Source organism: Melozone crissalis, unplaced genomic scaffold, assembly GCF_028551555.1.
Source record: "Melozone crissalis strain CALT ecotype California unplaced genomic scaffold, PUWL_Pcris_2 ptg000008l_1, whole genome shotgun sequence".
Taxonomy (NCBI): domain Eukaryota; kingdom Metazoa; phylum Chordata; class Aves; order Passeriformes; family Passerellidae; genus Melozone; species Melozone crissalis.
This window is the reverse complement of record NW_026535786.1, coordinates 19,069,139-19,086,433: the sequence shown is the minus strand read 5'-3', so window position 1 is coordinate 19,086,433 and position 17,295 is coordinate 19,069,139. Positions and strand designations below refer to the sequence as shown.

General features: G+C 48.3%; 2 protein-coding genes across 2 annotated transcripts in view; one reads left to right on the top strand and one right to left on the bottom strand.

The window, feature by feature from the left end:
* The first annotated feature begins 1,963 nt into the window (after nt 1–1,963).
* On the top strand, nt 1,964–16,709 carry ATP1B1 (ATPase Na+/K+ transporting subunit beta 1). Its single transcript, XM_054270003.1, has 6 exons — nt 1,964–2,238; nt 4,794–4,922; nt 11,756–11,911; nt 12,583–12,767; nt 14,626–14,706; nt 15,308–16,709. The coding sequence occupies exons 1-6, from the start codon at nt 2,139–2,141 to the stop codon at nt 15,572–15,574; spliced, it is 918 nt and encodes a 305-aa protein (XP_054125978.1). The 5' UTR covers nt 1,964–2,138; the 3' UTR covers nt 15,575–16,709.
* NME7 (NME/NM23 family member 7) overlaps nt 16,344–17,295 on the bottom strand; it is an 88,860-nt gene continuing 87,908 nt past the window's right edge. The window contains exon 12 of the mRNA XM_054270002.1: nt 16,344–16,785. Within this exon, the coding sequence (XP_054125977.1) occupies nt 16,753–16,785 (33 nt within the window). The 3' untranslated portion in view covers nt 16,344–16,752. The remainder of the gene's footprint in view (nt 16,786–17,295) is intronic.

Sequence of the window (17,295 nt, the reverse complement as noted above, 5' to 3'; positions counted from 1 at the left end):
CAGCAAGCTCTCAGCCCAGCAGCTGACAGAAACAGGCTATCTGGCAAGAGCAGCAACTGCACAGTGGTCTGGGGAGTCAAAAATGGGTGGTTTTTCCTTCAGCAGTGCTTGTGTATTTATTGGCTTGATTGTAATCACAGCTGCCTTAAGTTGTAACTGATACTGCCCTCCCTGCAGCATAGATGATGCTCGCTTGGGTATCAGGTACTGCTGTCTGTGTTTGCTTTTGTTATCAACCACCATCACCAGGACTCTTTAAAAGACCAGCTCTGACCCAGAGACCAAGGAGAAAAGACAGATTCCAATTATCCTCTTCCCTATGGCTCTCCAGCTCTTTCCCATCACATAAACACCACTGAGAGCTGATTCTCCTAACCCAGCATGAAAATCTGTGTGGCACACCTGGCTCCCTTTGATCATGTATAATGTATCAAGGTGCATTCATCAAACCAGACACTCCCAATTAAACACACACTTCTAGGCCTTCTAGGCACACAATCTCCATGTATCTTTAACCCATAAGCCTTCATGGCTTTGAGAAGTCTGGTGGCATGTCTAAAGCTAAGGAAGCCATCCTCAGCCACTGCCATGAGTGTAGTTGTAACTTTGAGAGTATCTGGCCTGTCTGGACCTAGAGTGGCCCCAGCAAAGTAAGACTGAGGGCCTAAAAAAGCAGCTCTTGTTGCTTCAGGGGCTGGTTCAGGGTTGTAGCCATGGAGAAGGGTGCCTTATTATGGGTTGTTCCCTAAATGCTAGCTTTAATGGCTTAGGAAGGGTATGTGATAATGGTGACCAGACCACTTCTTCTTGAGACCTGAGAAGAGCATGTTGAGTTTGGGTGGTCCTTGATTCCAGGCTAGGTCATTCTTGGGGGAATTGCCAGAATGTGCACCTGCTAGGTAGTACCATGGAAAGGCTCATCTTAGGTGCAGTCATTGCAACTCGAGACCTTAAGGAAAAAAAAAAAAGAAAAAGAAAAGATGGAGCTAAAGTTCAGAGAATGTATCAAGGGCAAGAAAATATGTGGAATACAATATTACAACCCGACAGGAAGTTCAGACGTAAACCCAAGTATGCTTGGATACAGATTTAATTTAACTGTCCTATAATGGTACCAGGGGACCGAGGCACACTGGTTACCTGTGATGACAGAGGTGCCTCCGCCGAGAACCCCCAACCCCACCCGGCCGGGCCAGGGGTGCGCTGCCGGCGGCTGCGGCGTTTGTGCAGCGCCCTGAAGGTCACCCCGCAAGGGCGGCGGCTGTCGCATGTGCAAGTCGTGTCCCTTCCGCCACAGGGGACGGGCAAGGCCCGCTGCCACCGGGAAGCCCCTGCCCGCCCCTCCCGCCTGGTGCTGCCAGGGCGCGGGCGGCGGAGCGCGGCGCCGGGCCGGGAGCGCTGTCGGCGCTCGTTATTCCGCAGCCGCGTTACACGTGAGCCCGCCGGAGTGTGGCGGGCCCGGCGGAGCGGAGCGGGGCGGGCGGCCACGCGAGGCGCCGGGAACAGGAGAGGGACGGTGCTCCGCAGCGCCCGGCCGAGGGGCTCTGCTGCGGGAGCAGGGACCGCAGGGAGCGGGCGGGGCGGGAATACCGGGAACGGGCGGGCACGTGCGCGGACCGGCGCGCGCACAGGTGTACGGATGCGCGCACACGCGCCCGCAGCTACAGCCGGGCAAGGGACGCGCGCCCCCGCGGTAGCACACACGCACCTGCCCGGCCCAGCAGGTCGGAGCTCCGGTGAGCGGCAGGCGGCCCGCGCCCACCCTTCCCCCGGCGCCTGTGCCGCAGCCCCCCGCCCCCTCCGCGCCGCTCCCGCCGCCGGCGCGCCCCCACCGCGCCCCGCCCGCCCCGGGCCCCGCCCGCGGAGCGCTCGGCGGATCCGCATTGGCGGCGGCGCGGGCAGGGCGGAGCCCGCGGCCTATATGAAGGGGCGCTGCGCGGGGAGCGCGGCTGCTCCGCGCCCCGTGCCCTCCGCCGCGCTCTCCCTGCCTCTCTCGCGTTCCCCCGGCCGCCTCCCCCGCTCTGCCCCATTGGGCCGGCGCCGCCGGGGCGGGCGCACCCATCCGCACCTTCCGGGGCCGCTCCGCCTGCTGAGGGCTGTAGGTCTCTGCACGCCGCTCGCCCACCCCGCTGCTCGCTATGGCCCGCGGGAAGGCCAAGGACGGTGATGGCAACTGGAAGAAATTCATCTGGAACTCGGAGAAGAAGGAGCTGCTGGGCCGCACCGGGGGCAGCTGGTGTGAGTGCGGGGCCGGGGGGCGGCGTTGCGGCGGGCGCTGCAGCACGGCCCCGGCGCTCCGCCTCCGCCGGCTGCGGCGGGGCTGCGGCCGGGGCGGGGGGGGCTGGCAGCGGGGCGTCCCCCGGGGTGGGGGAGGCAGGGCGAGGCGTCCCCCTGCCCTCTCCCCTCGGTGTCCGCCGGGACCCCCGGGGGCGGCGAGCGCTGCCCCCCGAGTGCGGCTCCAGGTGGGTCCGGGGGTGAGGCGGGGTCGGGCCGACCTTGTCGAGGGCACCTCGTCCTTGGGTCTCCTTCCTTTCCCCATGGCTGGCCCGGCCCGGGAGCATCGCCGTCGGGGGACCCTGACCTCCCAGCTCTCACCTGGCTTAGACTTTACAGAGGCTTTTTCTTTTTTCTGTTTTCTCCGGATAAATGAAACTAAGCGAGTTTTACTCCGCTGAGAAGGAGCAATTGACTTTTAATATCTCCGCAAGAAGGAAATGGCTCTATGTGCATTCCTCATAAGTGCTTGTCCTGTATTCATTGCATTTAGCTTAAAGAGACTTTTAATTTCTTTACGCTAATAGCAGCCTTCCAGTTGCTGCCAACCACAGCCGGTGTTGCCACCCTTGCGATGTTGAATTCAGCTCCTATTGTAATGGATCGGCTCGGAGGTGCCACGTCCAGAGCCGGCAGCTCTGGCAGGTGGACTAGAGCAGGCTTCTGCCGTATCTTTACGTGAGCAGAATGGGGTTGTGGGTGCGCATGGAGAGGTATTTTCTGCTTCTGAGGCACCAGGCAACTGCGCAGCGCTTTAAAGGCGGAGGCCGAACCAGGTCCTTTCCCAGAGTGTCCGTACCTATCTGCCTAGGACTGATTTCCATTTGCTGAGTTGATCTGCAGGCTGACGATTAGATTCTTCTGTTCTAAGCATACCTGTTGCAAGAAGCTTTTTCCTTCAACCCCGTGGTGCTCGATTTCTAGACCCACTGTGTATTTTCTGAGACCTTGGAGTGGTTTTGACCCTCAAGGTGTCTTTGGCGTTTAGAGCATCCTGGCTGGCAACCTGATTAAATAAGCTACCTCCCAGCGTTTGCCTTTTGATGTTACAAAACTCAAAGGCATTACGCTGCAGACAACAGCATTAGTGTTTGGTTTGTTACAACAGCACCTCCTATGACCGTGCTCTGGAAAAAATTTCCACACGTCCCTGACGTCACGGCCATTTGCTTTACGCTGCCTGGATACCAAAGAGTGCTTTAACTCCTGGAGCCCCACGTTACTGCACCCAGCTCTCCCCTTCAGCCCTGGCTACCTCCGGTGCACGCGAGGAAGACAAGAGGATTGGGATACCTTTCTGATAGTGTCCCTCAGCATCTGTTTCTCTGGGTGGCCCTCCTGTTTGCCTGTCTTTCATAGACTTAGAACAACCAGATGCCAGCTTTCATTGTGAGCCTTCTCTAATGATGTAGGTTTGGGGTTTTTTTGATGGAGCTGGGGAGTGAGAAGCAATATTTCCGCCCACTACTTACTCCCCTTCTCTGGTATCTCATCACTTCAAGTCCTTCAGATAAACTACATCTGTTTTGTTTGCGATTAGATGAGGACAGTCTGAGATATCAAGTAGGCTCACTCTCAAGTTGTCTTTGGCTTCTGCCTGTCCCTGCAGCCTGATGAGCAATACAGTTGCTTGGCATGGGCTGGCCTACCCTTGTAGGTGGCCTGGTGGTGTGTAGTATAGCATGTTACCCTGCAGTTAATTTGTTCAGATAATCCTTGTAAACTGGTAACTGATACCCAGAGCTGGGCTGCAGCTCCGTTCTTCCCAGTCCCTCCTCAAGATGGTTCTAGAAGACGCTCCTTTTAGACTGAAACTGTATTTAGTCTTTCATTGTTATGTAATTCACTAATTAGTATGAGCAGCACAAGAGTGTCTTTGTAGGTACACAAGCCACAAGCCAGGTAAATGTGCAGTATTTTGACACCTTAAGCATAATTTCCTACATTTGAGATGGAGTACTGAAGTTAATTTGGCCTGAACTCTTTACCCGTCTTTTTTTTTTTTTTTTTGGAGGTGATGGCCTGAACTACTAGACGAGATCAGGCTTTACAATGGCTTGTAAATGTGAATGAAACACTTACTGGTACTGCTCCTGGAAATAGCTTTGAGCCCAGAGCTATGTGGAATGAGTATCCTTCAAGCACACCCATGCTTGCTGTGGGGCACTTGGATCACTGACCCTGGCAAGTGCAGGGGTCTATGGTGGTGGTGCTGGGTCAGCCAAGGGATCCTTGAAGGTGTGGGGGAACATGGTTTAGTCTTTATGTTTTATAAGCCCAAACCCTGATTCACAGATTTATTCAGGGGCTCATGTTTCCCCACCACCAAACAACTGGAGTGCCTTACACTTCCTCTCTGCATCAGGGCATAATCTCACTCTTAAATAGATGTCTTTGCAACATCTGAATTTTGTGTGTTGGGCACCTCCTTGCAAGTGGCAAAGGTTGGAAGTACTGTCCTGAAGCATGACTGCCATGAGGGCTTGATTTGATTCCTCTTTATTTGTTTTCTCTTGCAGTTAAGATCCTCCTCTTCTATGTCATCTTCTACGGTTGCCTGGCAGGTATATTCATCGGGACCATCCAAGTGATGTTGCTCACTGTCAGTGAATTTGAGCCCAAATACCAGGATCGAGTGGCACCTCCAGGTAACTAAATAGGAGGCCCGTGTTTGACTTCGTGCAAGCTGTTCTGGGAAGGCGGGGTTGGTTACTCACCTCTAGAAGGAGGATGAAATAAGCATGTTGTTGCTGCAACACATATTTGTAGGGGGTGGGTATGTTCTCAGCCTTCTGTGTTAACAGTACTGGGGCTTGAAGAAAATCCTGCTAGAATTAAAGGTTGCATCACGAGAAAAACATTTCCTCTTTGAGAGGAACTTGAACCTGCTTTGGTTTTCCCTTCCCCTAAGCTGAAGTGATGGGGTGAGGCGTAAAGGCTTTACTTTTGGAAACAGGCTGTATGAGGAAGCTGAGTTCGATTTTTCTTTCTTCAGAACCACTCTGTTCACATGGGTAAGTGAAGGGATAAAGATAAAATGTTGGCTCTGTCAGTGGAAGCGGCGTACCAGTACCAGTTCTGGGAGTGCTCATGGAGTTGTTTTATCCAACACCACAGTACCCTGTGCTCTAGAAATGCTGTGGCACTCACTAGTGGGAATTGCAACCGATTGGTGTGGGAGGTGAAGGGAGGGTTGGGTGGGTCTGGTAGCTGCTGATGTGTGACCTGTCCTCACAGACGTAGAAATCTCTGCTCAAAATGATGCCTGAGCAGTGCCTGTGGCCAGCTGGCCTTGGCTGGGGCAGCAGGAGCACGTGGCCCTTGCTGCAGGTGCGCGCTCCGCCTGCCGGGCTGCGCTATCCGAGTCCCGCCGCAGCCGGCGGCTGGAGCGCAGGGGGAGCTGCGCCACTGCTGCCTTCCCACATTGCCAGTGACCTTGAGGCTGCCTGGCACTGGGCATCCTAACGATCCGGCTCCAGTTGCTCTGTGAAACAGTTCAGAAGCTTTTAATAACAGTGGTATTTAAGTGACAATTGTGACACTGATGGCTTGTAGCTACACAAGTTGGCCCTGATGCTGAGCTGTCTTGCAGCCCCACTGCCTGTAATGCTGTGCTGTGAATCCCTGCCCTAAACACAGGGAATGTCACTGTCACCAAATGGTGCTACAGCTCAGCTAAGTCATCTTTTCCAGATAACTGAGTTTCTACCAACATGATTTTAACACGGAACAGAGGCTGGAACTCCTGTGTTAGTGTGTTATACTACTTCATGTGCCACCACCATGGCCGGGGCAAATGCTGACTTAAGCACTGAAAGCAGCTCTTTTAATCTCTGCAGTGGGCCCTGACATTTGCAGGAAAGACTGCCAGTGATACTGCCCAGAGCCATTGTTTGCATCTGAAAAGCCAGCATGGCTAATGCTGGGGTAATTGTTACTCAGTAATGTGTTTTTCCCCTTCATGAAATAATTAGCAAAGGCACCCATGGATCTGAGGTCTCACCCAGATAGCCCTGCTGTTCAGCCAGATGTCACATAATTACCTGTTCTAGGTAAACTGATTGCTTTCTATGAAACAGCACTTTATGATTCCAATTTCACAGCAACTCTGGTAAAATTTTTGTGGAAGACTTCAGCCTGCAGAGGATTTTTATAAATATCTTAATTGCATACTGCACCAGTTATTCTGGGGCTTCTTTTTTTTTTGACAAAGAAAAGGAATTTAATTTCAAGACACTCTTGTAGTGTCTACTGCAGAAATCAAAATGGAGGAACAACGACAAGATTGTCAGGAATCTTTTGTAATGGGTACTGAAATCAAGGGGAACAAAATCCACCTCCTTGAATGTGTGGGACAGTGGGGAGCCAGTAAACAAGGGGTTTGAACCAAGCTGCAATGACATATGCATAAAACTTCAAAGAAATAATTAGTAAATAGAACAGGATCCTTTGCAGAGCATCACTTGACAGCACTTCCTACAGATGTGGACAAGCTGGTGTAGGGCATGGTGGAGGCTGGCACTTGGTATCCAGTACATTCCTTGTCCTGTAGCACAGCAGCTGTGAAACTGTGAGTCCAAAATCGCCCTTTAATGCAGGCTTTCAGAGACACTGACTGGTAGTGAGTGGCTGCACTGCTGTTTGGGGGGTCAGCAATCCCTGTGTTCTCTGGCTGTGCAGGATTCTCCCCAGTGCTGCAAGCACAGCTGCTATTCTGTCAAGGAACACGTGTGGTGAGCACCAAACTTGAACTTTCTGTGGTCTGAGACACCTGCAAATGATGAGCTATATCAAGTAGGATGTTGTGCAAATCTAATTCCTGGTTCTTGTGGGAAAACTTGTGAGCCAAATAAATATACTGGCAGCTTGATAAAGCCCTGGATTTTCTAGGGAGCCAGAAAAGCTGGTTTATTCTTTTTACAGTGTTCTGTCCTTCTTGGGTAAGTCAATGTTGTTGTCAGCCCAGAATGCTTTGAGAAAGGGAAAACTAACTTGCCTTCAGGATTTGCAAGAGGAAATGTTGTAGAGGCTACTATAATATCATTCTTGTTCTGAAATACAACAGATTTCATAACAGCAGCAGAACCTACAGGGTGTTGTATTGAGTTATTGACATGGGTATAACATTGAAAGCCATAAAGTGCTATTTTTGTAGCCAAGTGTCATTAATATGGTAATTGGTTTCTGCATTGAACACAACAGGAATGTTATACAGGGCTTCAGGGCAAGCTGAGTGTTGTACCTTTCCATTACACTATTTTTTTCTTTATTTTGTCTTGTGGGGGAAGGGACAGTGCAGTTCACCTGCCCATCAGCCCTGCCATTGTGACAGCCCCAGCTCCCGGTTTCGCTTGTGCCGCAGGCTCGGACTCTGCTTTGAACACAGAGGACTTGCCCTGCTGCTAGTGAAGGATGAGGATATTGCCTCTTAGGAAGCAGCCCTAAAAATAATGCTTCATTCTCCCCCTCCCCACCCCAGTAAAATTGGGCTGTGTATCCTGCCATCTTGTGGTGTGCATCCCGTGGAACAGCATTCCCTCACAGGCGGGCTGAGGGGACAGAGCTCACGGCAGCCTGAGGCAGAGCTTTGGAAGTGGTGGCTGGAAGGAAGAATCCCTGCTCCAGCCAGGGGATTTCAGGTGTTCCTGCTTTGCTCTGCTGGGCAGTGAGTGCATCATAGAAAGGCTGCTTTGGTGTGTTCCCCACTTGGCTGATTTAGCTTGGACAGCAGCAGCAAGGTGGTGGGGAGAATTCAAAGGAGAGTGTGCTGCCTGCAGGGAGGTTGCAGCTCTTTGCTTCTCTCATCTCAGCAGCACCTATGCTAGGGAAAATCTCAGTCTCCAGGATGTTGCAGCCAAGCAGATTTTGCTACATTTGCAGAAAACTCACACCTGTTTTTTGTACTTTAGGGATGAGGTTGACTGCAAGCTTGGAAGGACATTGTTTGATATGGTGCCTTTTAAAATCTAGCCTCACATAGTGAGCTGGGGGAGGGTGTAGTGATCACTCAATTTGTTGTCTGTGTCATCTCTGGAGTTTTCATACCCATTTGGAACAAAGATTACATGGTACTTGGAAATGAGCACGGTGTGATGGAGCAAGAGTGGTTACTATGGCCTTATACAATTGTTCCTAATAATAAGCCTGACTTCCCACTTATAGTTTCTTCCTCTTTACCCTCAGGATACTTCTCCTGAAGTCTTGCTATTGCAGCTTAGAATGATAAAATCTATGTGGAAAACTGCTTTTAAATGAACTGGAATAAATAGGATTTTAATCTGCAGTGGCATTTTGGAAGTGGAACTGTAGCCAAAGAAAAGAACCCAAATGACTTTGCGTGGGTTTTTTTTAGTGTTTGATGTCCTTGTATAGTCACAGCCAACAAAAGGTGGTGTCCATTACCAACCAAGGCGTTGCTTATCATTTACGTGGACAGTGTCAGCCAAGTGAAGATGAGAGTCTCATTTCTTAACAAGGCACTCTGAGTTGCCAGTTGTGGCAATTTTATAATTTGTCATTATTTTAGCATTGAGTTACTTCATTCTTTCGTGTGGAAAGAACAGCATAACATGTGACACAATGGTGCATCTCTGTTGTAATAGCTTGAGATGCAGAGCTGTGTCATACAGATTATAGTCAGAGGATAGGGAGAGGATTGTTAGACTTCTGGCTCTGAAAGCACCTGTGGGTTTGTTTCTTTTCCCCCATAGGACTTGCTCATGAATGGCTTCCTCCAGTGCATGCAGCCCCTAAAAGCTTCATTTATGCCAGCCACACGCTTCCTTGGGTGTAGCAATATGTGCCAGGGAGTACTGCAAGGGCCCAAGTTTTAAGCGCTTTTTCTCGTCCTGCTTGCTTAAGTTGCCAGGTGGGGGTGAGAGAATGTTCCAGAAATGTTAGTGTTCTGCAGAGGTTACCTTCTGCCATTGTACAAACATGCTTGGTTTTCCACACGAGATTGCTTAAGGTTTCAGTGATAGTGCTGCTCTGCTAACGCCACTGCAGCTTTTAGTTTGGCTATGGGATGTACAGAAGGAAATGATACATCAGGGCTTAGGGCTTTGCATCCAGTCAGTTGCAGGCATGTGAGAATGGAGGTTATGGTAGAAGCCAGTAACACAGTTTTTTAATTAGGATAAAGGTATTTTTCATTACAAGTCTTTAATATTCATAAAGATTGTATTTCTTACTTTGTAAGTGGGAAGATTGATCTCCACTTTGCTCCTATACTAAACAAAGCAACCACTCGTGTGCCAAAGTCTGGTCTAGTATGGTTCATCCATCCACCTGGAAATGCTCCCAGTCAGGCAGAAAACTTGGGCCACGGGCTACCTGGCAGGAACAGTGGTTCCTTTGTGCTGGCTGCTGGAACAACTGCTGGACCTACTGCCAAGGCTTCATGGCAGTTGTGTGGAGATGTACGAGACAGGGATGCTTTGGGATGGCAGTCTGTTCTCCAGCCAAGTCACTTGTCTGATGGGCAGAGGGTTGGCTTTGGACTTCATCTATCAGTGGCCAGGGTCTCTTAAAGAGAGAGCAGGGATCTTCTACTGGGTGGCTTTTATAAACCACAGGGATTATTGCTGACCTTCACATCACCTTTGCCAGGCCTGTGTGGGTGCCCTATGTGTTACCTTGGCCAAGACAAGAAACAGATGGGGAGGTCGAGCAAAACTGACAATGTCACTTGCCTGACTGGAACTTAACAAGCCTGGCCATGTTTCCTTGATTTTTTTTTCTTTTTTTGTATTTACACATTTGAATATGTATGTGAATATGGATGTCACCTGTAACTTGAACTCTGGAAAAGGCAGACCCAGGAGAGGACCTAAGGCCTGGCCTGCCTCTGCTGCAATTCCAGACAGCCACTTCAGGTGACTGAGTCTGTTCCTCCCAGCTGAGTGGTAACGTGAGAAGGGCTTGGCAGGATGGGTTTGAAGTCCCTTACTAAAATGGCAACTGGCATATTTTTTCTATATATAAACTGTTTGTGAAGCAAGAAGATGAGTAATTGCTCAAAAAAGGGTTGAAAGCCACTGACTTTGGAGGGTAGGATGTCATTCTGCTAGAGGAATAGAGAATTGCTGCTAAACTTGTAAACTCATCCTGGTCTGTTTGTAGCAGAGGGAATTTTGAGCAGTTAAAAGCTGCTTCAGGAATTAAACTTGAAACACCGGAGCTCCTTGCTGGACTTCTCTTTGGTGACCAGGAGCTGTGTTTAGGGGAACAAAGGTAATCTTTGTCCTAGGTTACAAATTCCAAGTTAGTGGGTAGTGGCAGGGGGGTGGAGGGAGTGGTCAGTTGGTCTGTGGAGGGACTGAGCAGAAGCACTCAAGTGGCTTTGGAAAAACTGCTGGAGTCACAAGCTCTTGTGGGTTGGGGCCAGCTGCCTAAGCTGCCTGAGTTTTGCACCAGAGGAGCTTCTTGGCAACAGGCCTGTTGTGGAAGGTGTCAAAGCAAATGCTGCTCCCTTGCTCATTTTCTTTATCTTGCTAAAATGAAGAGGACAAACTGAACTAAAGTCAGGCTCTTAATAATTACAGTTGCTGCCACAAAAGCAGTATGAACTTGGTTCCTATTACTTGAATTAAAGTGTTAGCCATGCAGTAATACTTTCAATAAAAATGTGACCTAAACATTGCATAGGAGCAACTATTTCCAAGTTCCACAATGAAGAGCAAAGGAAGACTGCTTTTCATTATCTGTAGGCATTTCTTGTTTGTAGTCTCTTCTCCATGCATCATAGTTTAAATCTGAGCTGGTTTGCACAGCCCAGAATCTGGAGAGTCTTTTAAACAATTCTTCTATTTGGTGGCATTTCCTACTCACCTTCTTGGTGATGAGCTGCTGATAAAATCATCTTCTGAGCTGTCTTACAGTCAGAAATACCCAATTAGGCAGTGAAAAGAGAGGAGGCAGTGCTCAGGCAGCTGAATTTACTAAGGGAGAAAATGTCTCCTGCCCTGCATCCCACAGGGGAGACACACAAAGGCCACATGGATTCCAGCTGGCAGAGCGTGACCAGACTTGGGAAACCTCTTGTCTTTGTTGCAGGAGCTCACGAGTGTAGAGCTGTGCTGTATCCTAAACACAGAGTTTGCAGACACTGAAGGCAGCCTGTTAGGGATATTTATGTTCTGTGTGGTTGGTCTCACACACCACTTCCCTTCTGTCCTCGAGGAGGGGGCAGAAGTGCACAGTGGACCTGTGATTGGTGCTTTCTTTTGAAGGAAGGCTAGACTTTGTAGCCTCACTTCTCCATTTTGTGATTTTTGTCTTTTTACCTGATCTAAATGCTGTGATTTAAGACTGTTGCTGGAAAGAGGAGAACCTCTCCTTCAGTGAGCTTAAGCTGCTTTGTCAAAGTTCTTAAGTCTGAAAAACAGAGATTATTATTAGGAGTTAAGTTCTTGGTATCACCTGGAGGCTGTGCAGCTTTGAGGTGTACTTAATGTTTTCTCCCTGATTTTGCTGTTCTTAGGACTGACTCAAGTTCCCCAGGTTCAAAAGACAGAAATTTCCTTTACTGCCTCTGATCCCAGAAGTTATGAACCCTATGTGAGGAACCTGGATAATTTCTTAAGGGACTATAGTGATGAGCAACAAACTGAAAACATCGTGTTTCAGGACTGTGGAGGTAAGTCTTGATTGTTTCCTACACTGAGGACTGAATGATGGCTCTGTCAGATCTACCAGAAGCTGAGGTTGAGCAGTGGTGGTCTTGGTTTTGAGCTGTTCCAGCAGCATGTGTGTTAACTGACTGCTCATTAATTTAATTTGGGCAGACCACACTGGGCCATATTTAGCAGCTTATTGGAGGGTTGGGAATCCCCACGTTTCGCTTGGAGAACTCACTCTTCATCTGACTCTGAAGATGGCACTGACCTTGTTCTCTCTGAGAGCCACAAGGGTTTTACTGATGACTTTGCTAAAGCTAGTGTTGGTCCTCTTTGTGCCATGCAGTCAGACATCTGGGAGGTGTTTACCCTTAATAGGTTATTTGTAATCATGTGAATGAGACTCTCACCTCATAATACATCTGAATCAAATCTGAGGGAAACCCACTTGTAAAAGCTGCCCAGAAAAAAATGGTCTCTGAGCCTGATGATTCTGGAAGAAATCTGTTATAAAACAAAGCTCCATAAAACTTGCTGGTCTGGGAGCAGCCCTGTGTTGGGGGGTGGCTGGGTGTCGGTCTGTGGACCCCCTCAACTGCCCTGGTGAGGGAAATCCCACCTGCCCAGGGAAGTGTAAGGGACACACAAGATGCCAATGCATGTGGTTGTTTTCCTTCCCCTGCTGTGACAGACACACCCACTGAATACAAAGAGAGGGGACCATATAATGATGCCCAGGGCCAGAAGAAAGTCTGCAAATTCAAACGTGAATGGCTGGACAACTGTTCTGGACTAAATGATCCCACCTATGGCTACAAGGATGGCAAACCATGCATCCTTGTCAAGCTCAACAGAATCATTGGCTTCAAACCTCAGGCAAGTATCTTTCTTCCCTTCTTAGCAGATGCTACTGATCAGGAGGAAAGGTTGGCTGCAGATTTGCTGGGCCTGCTTTTTGGTCTCTGGAAAGAGATACTCTTGCTGCAGAGGATAAACTGTGATACAATTTGACGAATTTGCTTCAAAAATGCTTTTACTTGGAAAGCAGTGAAAGGTGTGCACTGCAAGTTGGTAACAAGTAGCACTGAACCTCACAGTGCAACCTCCTGGTTATTTATCTGGTAACTTCTGAGCCTGCTATTGGAGTTGCCATAAAGGGGCATTTTCTTCAAATGATAAATTCCAATTTAAATTCCTGTGTGCTTCCAAGGCACCATCCCAGACCAACACTGTCTAGTAACATTAGTATATTTTGTCATGCCCTGACCCACTCAATTCTTTTCCTCAGGCAGTGCATTCTTGTCTGCCTTGCCATAGCTGCTTAATTAATTTATGAAATGCTAATATTAAATACCAGAGTGAAACACAGGCTCGAAAGAGTAAACTACATTTGAAAGTTAGGCACAGCTGCAAGAAAGGTGAGGAGGTCTTTAGTTAATTTATTGTAGTTTTCCAGAGGCTTTAGGATATCTCTCCTAAGTGGTTGCTCTGCCCTTCAGCCAAACGGAAGTCTGCAGTAATGCGGAAGGGTGTTAATCTGGGTATTCATGGCTTTTCCTTCTGGTTTTTTTTTTTTTCCCAGTGCATTAAAATGCTAAAAATTTCTTTTAAGAATTCAGTGGCAAAACATGTGCTGTTGAATAAGGTGGTGTGCAAAACCTGCCACTCTGTCTTTTGGATGGAGAACAGTGCAAATGGCATTCTAGGCCACCTTCTCTCCCATCTGTCAGGGCACTTGAGGATGGGAATTGGTGCTGTCTAACGAGTCCTGAAGAATGTTTTCCTTCAAAGAGAGCTTGTCCTGCGCTACAAAAATGGACAAACTTTTGGTTTATCTGATTTGTGGTGGAAACATTTTAGCAGAATGTACTGTGGTGGCTGTAGGGTGACATGAGATGTGCATGTTTGATGTCTGGGAAAGAGAAGGGTTTGGTGTGTTCCTCTCTTTTTTTGCAGTGGAGCTCTGGAGACCTCCAAGACTGCATTAGACAGCAGGGTCTGGTCACGGAATGACTTTGCAGATTTCATTTAGAAACAACGCATCCAAGGCAGAATTTATTTGTGGTTCCACACTCCAGCACAGACCCCATAGTTCTTGCATTGGGAAAAATGTTTGTAAAGCAGATTTGAAACTGCAATGTTGTCAAACAATACCACTGCACTTTAAAAGACCAGAGACCAGCTGGGTTAGTGGTTGGACTATGAGAGTTGGCACTCGCACCTTTCTCTGATATACCCAGAGCTTTTGTCCTTCCTTGTTGGTGGTAAAGTTCAGCAGTGTCAGGGTGAGACTGCCACACTTTGTTCTTTCCTGTGCATTTCCAGTCCTGATTACACGCACCTGGCAGGCAGGTGGCAAATCCTGCACCAGTGCAATCCTGCCACTGCCTGAGCTTGCAAAAACAAGCCCCGCTAGCTATAGACACTGCCATGAAACACTTTCCCCAGGGGCACCATGGAACTAAACCCAGCCTGACCTGCTTGTATCCACAGCAGGTGAAGCTGTAAGAACAGCTAGCAGTTCTGGTTGGGTCAAGTTCCCCTGCTTCCAGTTATGCTGCACTACTTATCTGTCCCAAGAACCACTGAGAGCTATTGCCTCAGAACTGTGCTCATTAGAGATTCCAGTTAACGGTGTGTGTTCAGTACTGTTGATCTTTGTTGCTGCAAAGGTGCTCCAGTCTGCAGAGGAGTGTCCAGTGTGTAAAATCCCCTTGTTCTGGATTTCTTCTAGGCTCCAGCCAATGAAAGCCTCCCTCCTGAGATTATGGCAAAATACAACCCAAATCTCATCCCTGTCCACTGTGTTGCCAAGGTGAGTTGGAAATGTGACAGAGCAGAGTTGGGAAGCTGCAGGAGATGACTAAGCCTTTGTCCAAGTGTAGTTATCTCCTTGCCAGCCATTCTATAGACTAATGGAGTGGTTCTTACTTGGGATAACAGTAGTTTCTCAAAGCCCTGCCCTGCTGATGGATGAGTTAGTGCTACCTCCACAGAGTGGGGTAAAAGCAGGGCAAGATAGTTAAAGGTATGTTCAAAAGTAGCCATTTGGCTTCCAAGTGCTGTGCTGCAGCAAAAAAAATAAGGCCTCCATGGAAGATATTTCATACTTGGCATGTGCAAAGCAGCTGAGAAACAGCAAAGTTTCTGTAGCCAAGGCCTGTGCAATTGTACCATAGGATGCCCTGGTGGTTTCTAACTGTCTAAGTGGCTGAGGCTTTAAATTAGGCAAAGCCCTTTTCCTGGCTGATGTGCGCTGACATGTCCTGTAGACCACTGGTGGCTCTTGTCACAGTGGGAACCAGCACTGACCAAATGGGAGGTCACAGTCTCGCTGAGAATCAGCTGCTGACACAGCTGAGGGCTGCCGAAGTTTGGGTGGTTGTCATTGCTTGTGCCTCCTCTTCCCCCTGCAGCGAGAGGAAGATGCAGACAAGATCGGCACGGTGGAGTACTTCGGGATGGGCGGCTACCCCGGCTTCGGGCTGCAGTACTACCCCTACTACGGGAAGCTGCTGCAGCCGCGCTACCTGCAGCCGCTGGTGGCCGTGCAGTTCACCAACCTGACCTACGACGTGGAGGTGCGCGTGGAGTGCAGGGCCTACGGGCAGAACATCGTCTACAGCGACAAGGACCGCTTCCAGGGACGCTTTGATATTAAATTCGACATAAAAAGCAGCTGATCGTAAGCACAACTCTCTTCTTCCCCCCTCCTCCTTCTCCTAGCCATTTAAAAAGGTTAAAAAAAAAAAAAAAAGAACAAAAAAGAAAACCTACTAGTCTTGAACAAACTGTCATACGTATGGGACCTACACGTAATCTATATGCTTTACACTAGCTTTCTGCATTTACTAGGTTAGAATGTAAACAAAGTGTAGCAATAGCGACAAATATTTATTCTACTGTAAATGACAAAAGAAAACAAAATTGAGCCTTGGGACATGCCCATTTTTACTGTAAATTATGATTCCATAACTGACTTGTAGTAAGCAGTGTTTCTGGCCCCTAAGTATTGCTGCCTTGTGTATTTTATTTAGTGTACAGTACTATAGGTGCATACTCTGGTCATTTTTCAAGCCATGTATTGTATCTGTTTTCTACTTCTTGTGAGCAAAGACTTTTGCTGTCCAAGGTGTAAATACTCAATGGGACTAGAACTGGCATGAAACCTCATTATTTTGTTCCTTTTCAAAGAAAGGCCCACCTTTGAGATGATATTTAACAGCACTCCATAAGGCTTCTGGCTTTTTTGTGGTGTTAGGGTATTTTATTTGGAGGGGTGGCAGGGAAACTAACTTAAGTGAAGTCAAAGAGAATAGGTGATTGTGTACTGTGCTTTGTAGCGAATGCTGTCTCTCTCTCCACCTCTTCCCTTATCCTCCAGTATGTTGTGTGAGAGACTGGGTCAGGCTATCACTCTCCTCAGTGATAGGCATAACTCTGCTTTGTATATTTTCTTTTCTCTTTTTTTTTTTTTTTTCCTGCTGAAGGCATCGCACACTGTGGTGCTAATGTCTTTATTGAATGTTTTAGCCATTTTCATGGTGGAAGAATTTTATATTTATGCAGTTGTACAATTTTATTTTTTCTGCAAGAAAGTGTAATGTATGAAATAAACCAAAGTCACATGTTTGAAAATAAATCTTTATTTTAAACTTTATAAAAGCAATGCAGTACCCCATAGAATGGTGTTAAATGTTGTCTAAAGTGCAAAACTCTATGTTCTAACATGTAATAATAGCCAGGAGTACAGTGCTCTTGTTGATCTTGTATTTCAGTCAGGTTGAAACATTGGACAAATAAATGAATGAACACACAGTTCTGTGTGCGTGTCTGTTGCAGTGGGTAAGGATGGAGCCTGTTAGTTGTCCAGAATCTTGAAGAAGTACTGCACCTATTTCAAACAGAAAATGGATCATTATCATTCCCAGTCTTAGCACACGGGAGTTGAAATGATTGAAACATTTGAAACATTGAACTGCTACACATCAGTGCTGGGGTCTGTTCATTACTTGTTTTCCCTCCCCCTACGCTGCGTGAGATGCTGCTGTGAACACCTGCCTGTGCTGGTAGGATCCCCACAAGTCTCTTCCCACTTACTGCACACTCTCCACCTCTGCAGGCACAGGCTCTGTGTTCCAGATAAAACTGTCCATCCTCAGTGCAGGTTAAAGCTTCCAGCAGCCAGAAGGGAGGCTGCATGCCGAAGCCACAAGAGTTTCAGGGCAGCCACTTGCTCTGTGTTACTGCTGAGCCAGTGGCCAGGGCTGAGGGCAGGCTCTGCCCGCTGGGGCTGCTCAGAGATGACAAAATGTGGCAGCTGGCTCTGTGCAGGGGTCAGGCTCACTATGTGCTGCATGATGCAGATTACCAGGGAGAATGGCTCCATGTAAAGTGACACAAC

Bases quoted from the DNA above. Each gene is read 5' to 3' on its own strand.
- ATP1B1 (XM_054270003.1), top strand. From the start codon at position 2,139: ATGGCCCGCGGGAAGGCCAAGGACGGTGATGGCAACTGGAAGAAATTC. The intron at 12,768-14,625 runs GCAAGTATCTTT...GATTTCTTCTAG, and splicing joins TCATTGGCTTCAAACCTCAG to GCTCCAGCCAATGAAAGCCT. The intron at 14,707-15,307 runs GTGAGTTGGAAA...TTCCCCCTGCAG, and splicing joins CTGTCCACTGTGTTGCCAAG to CGAGAGGAAGATGCAGACAA.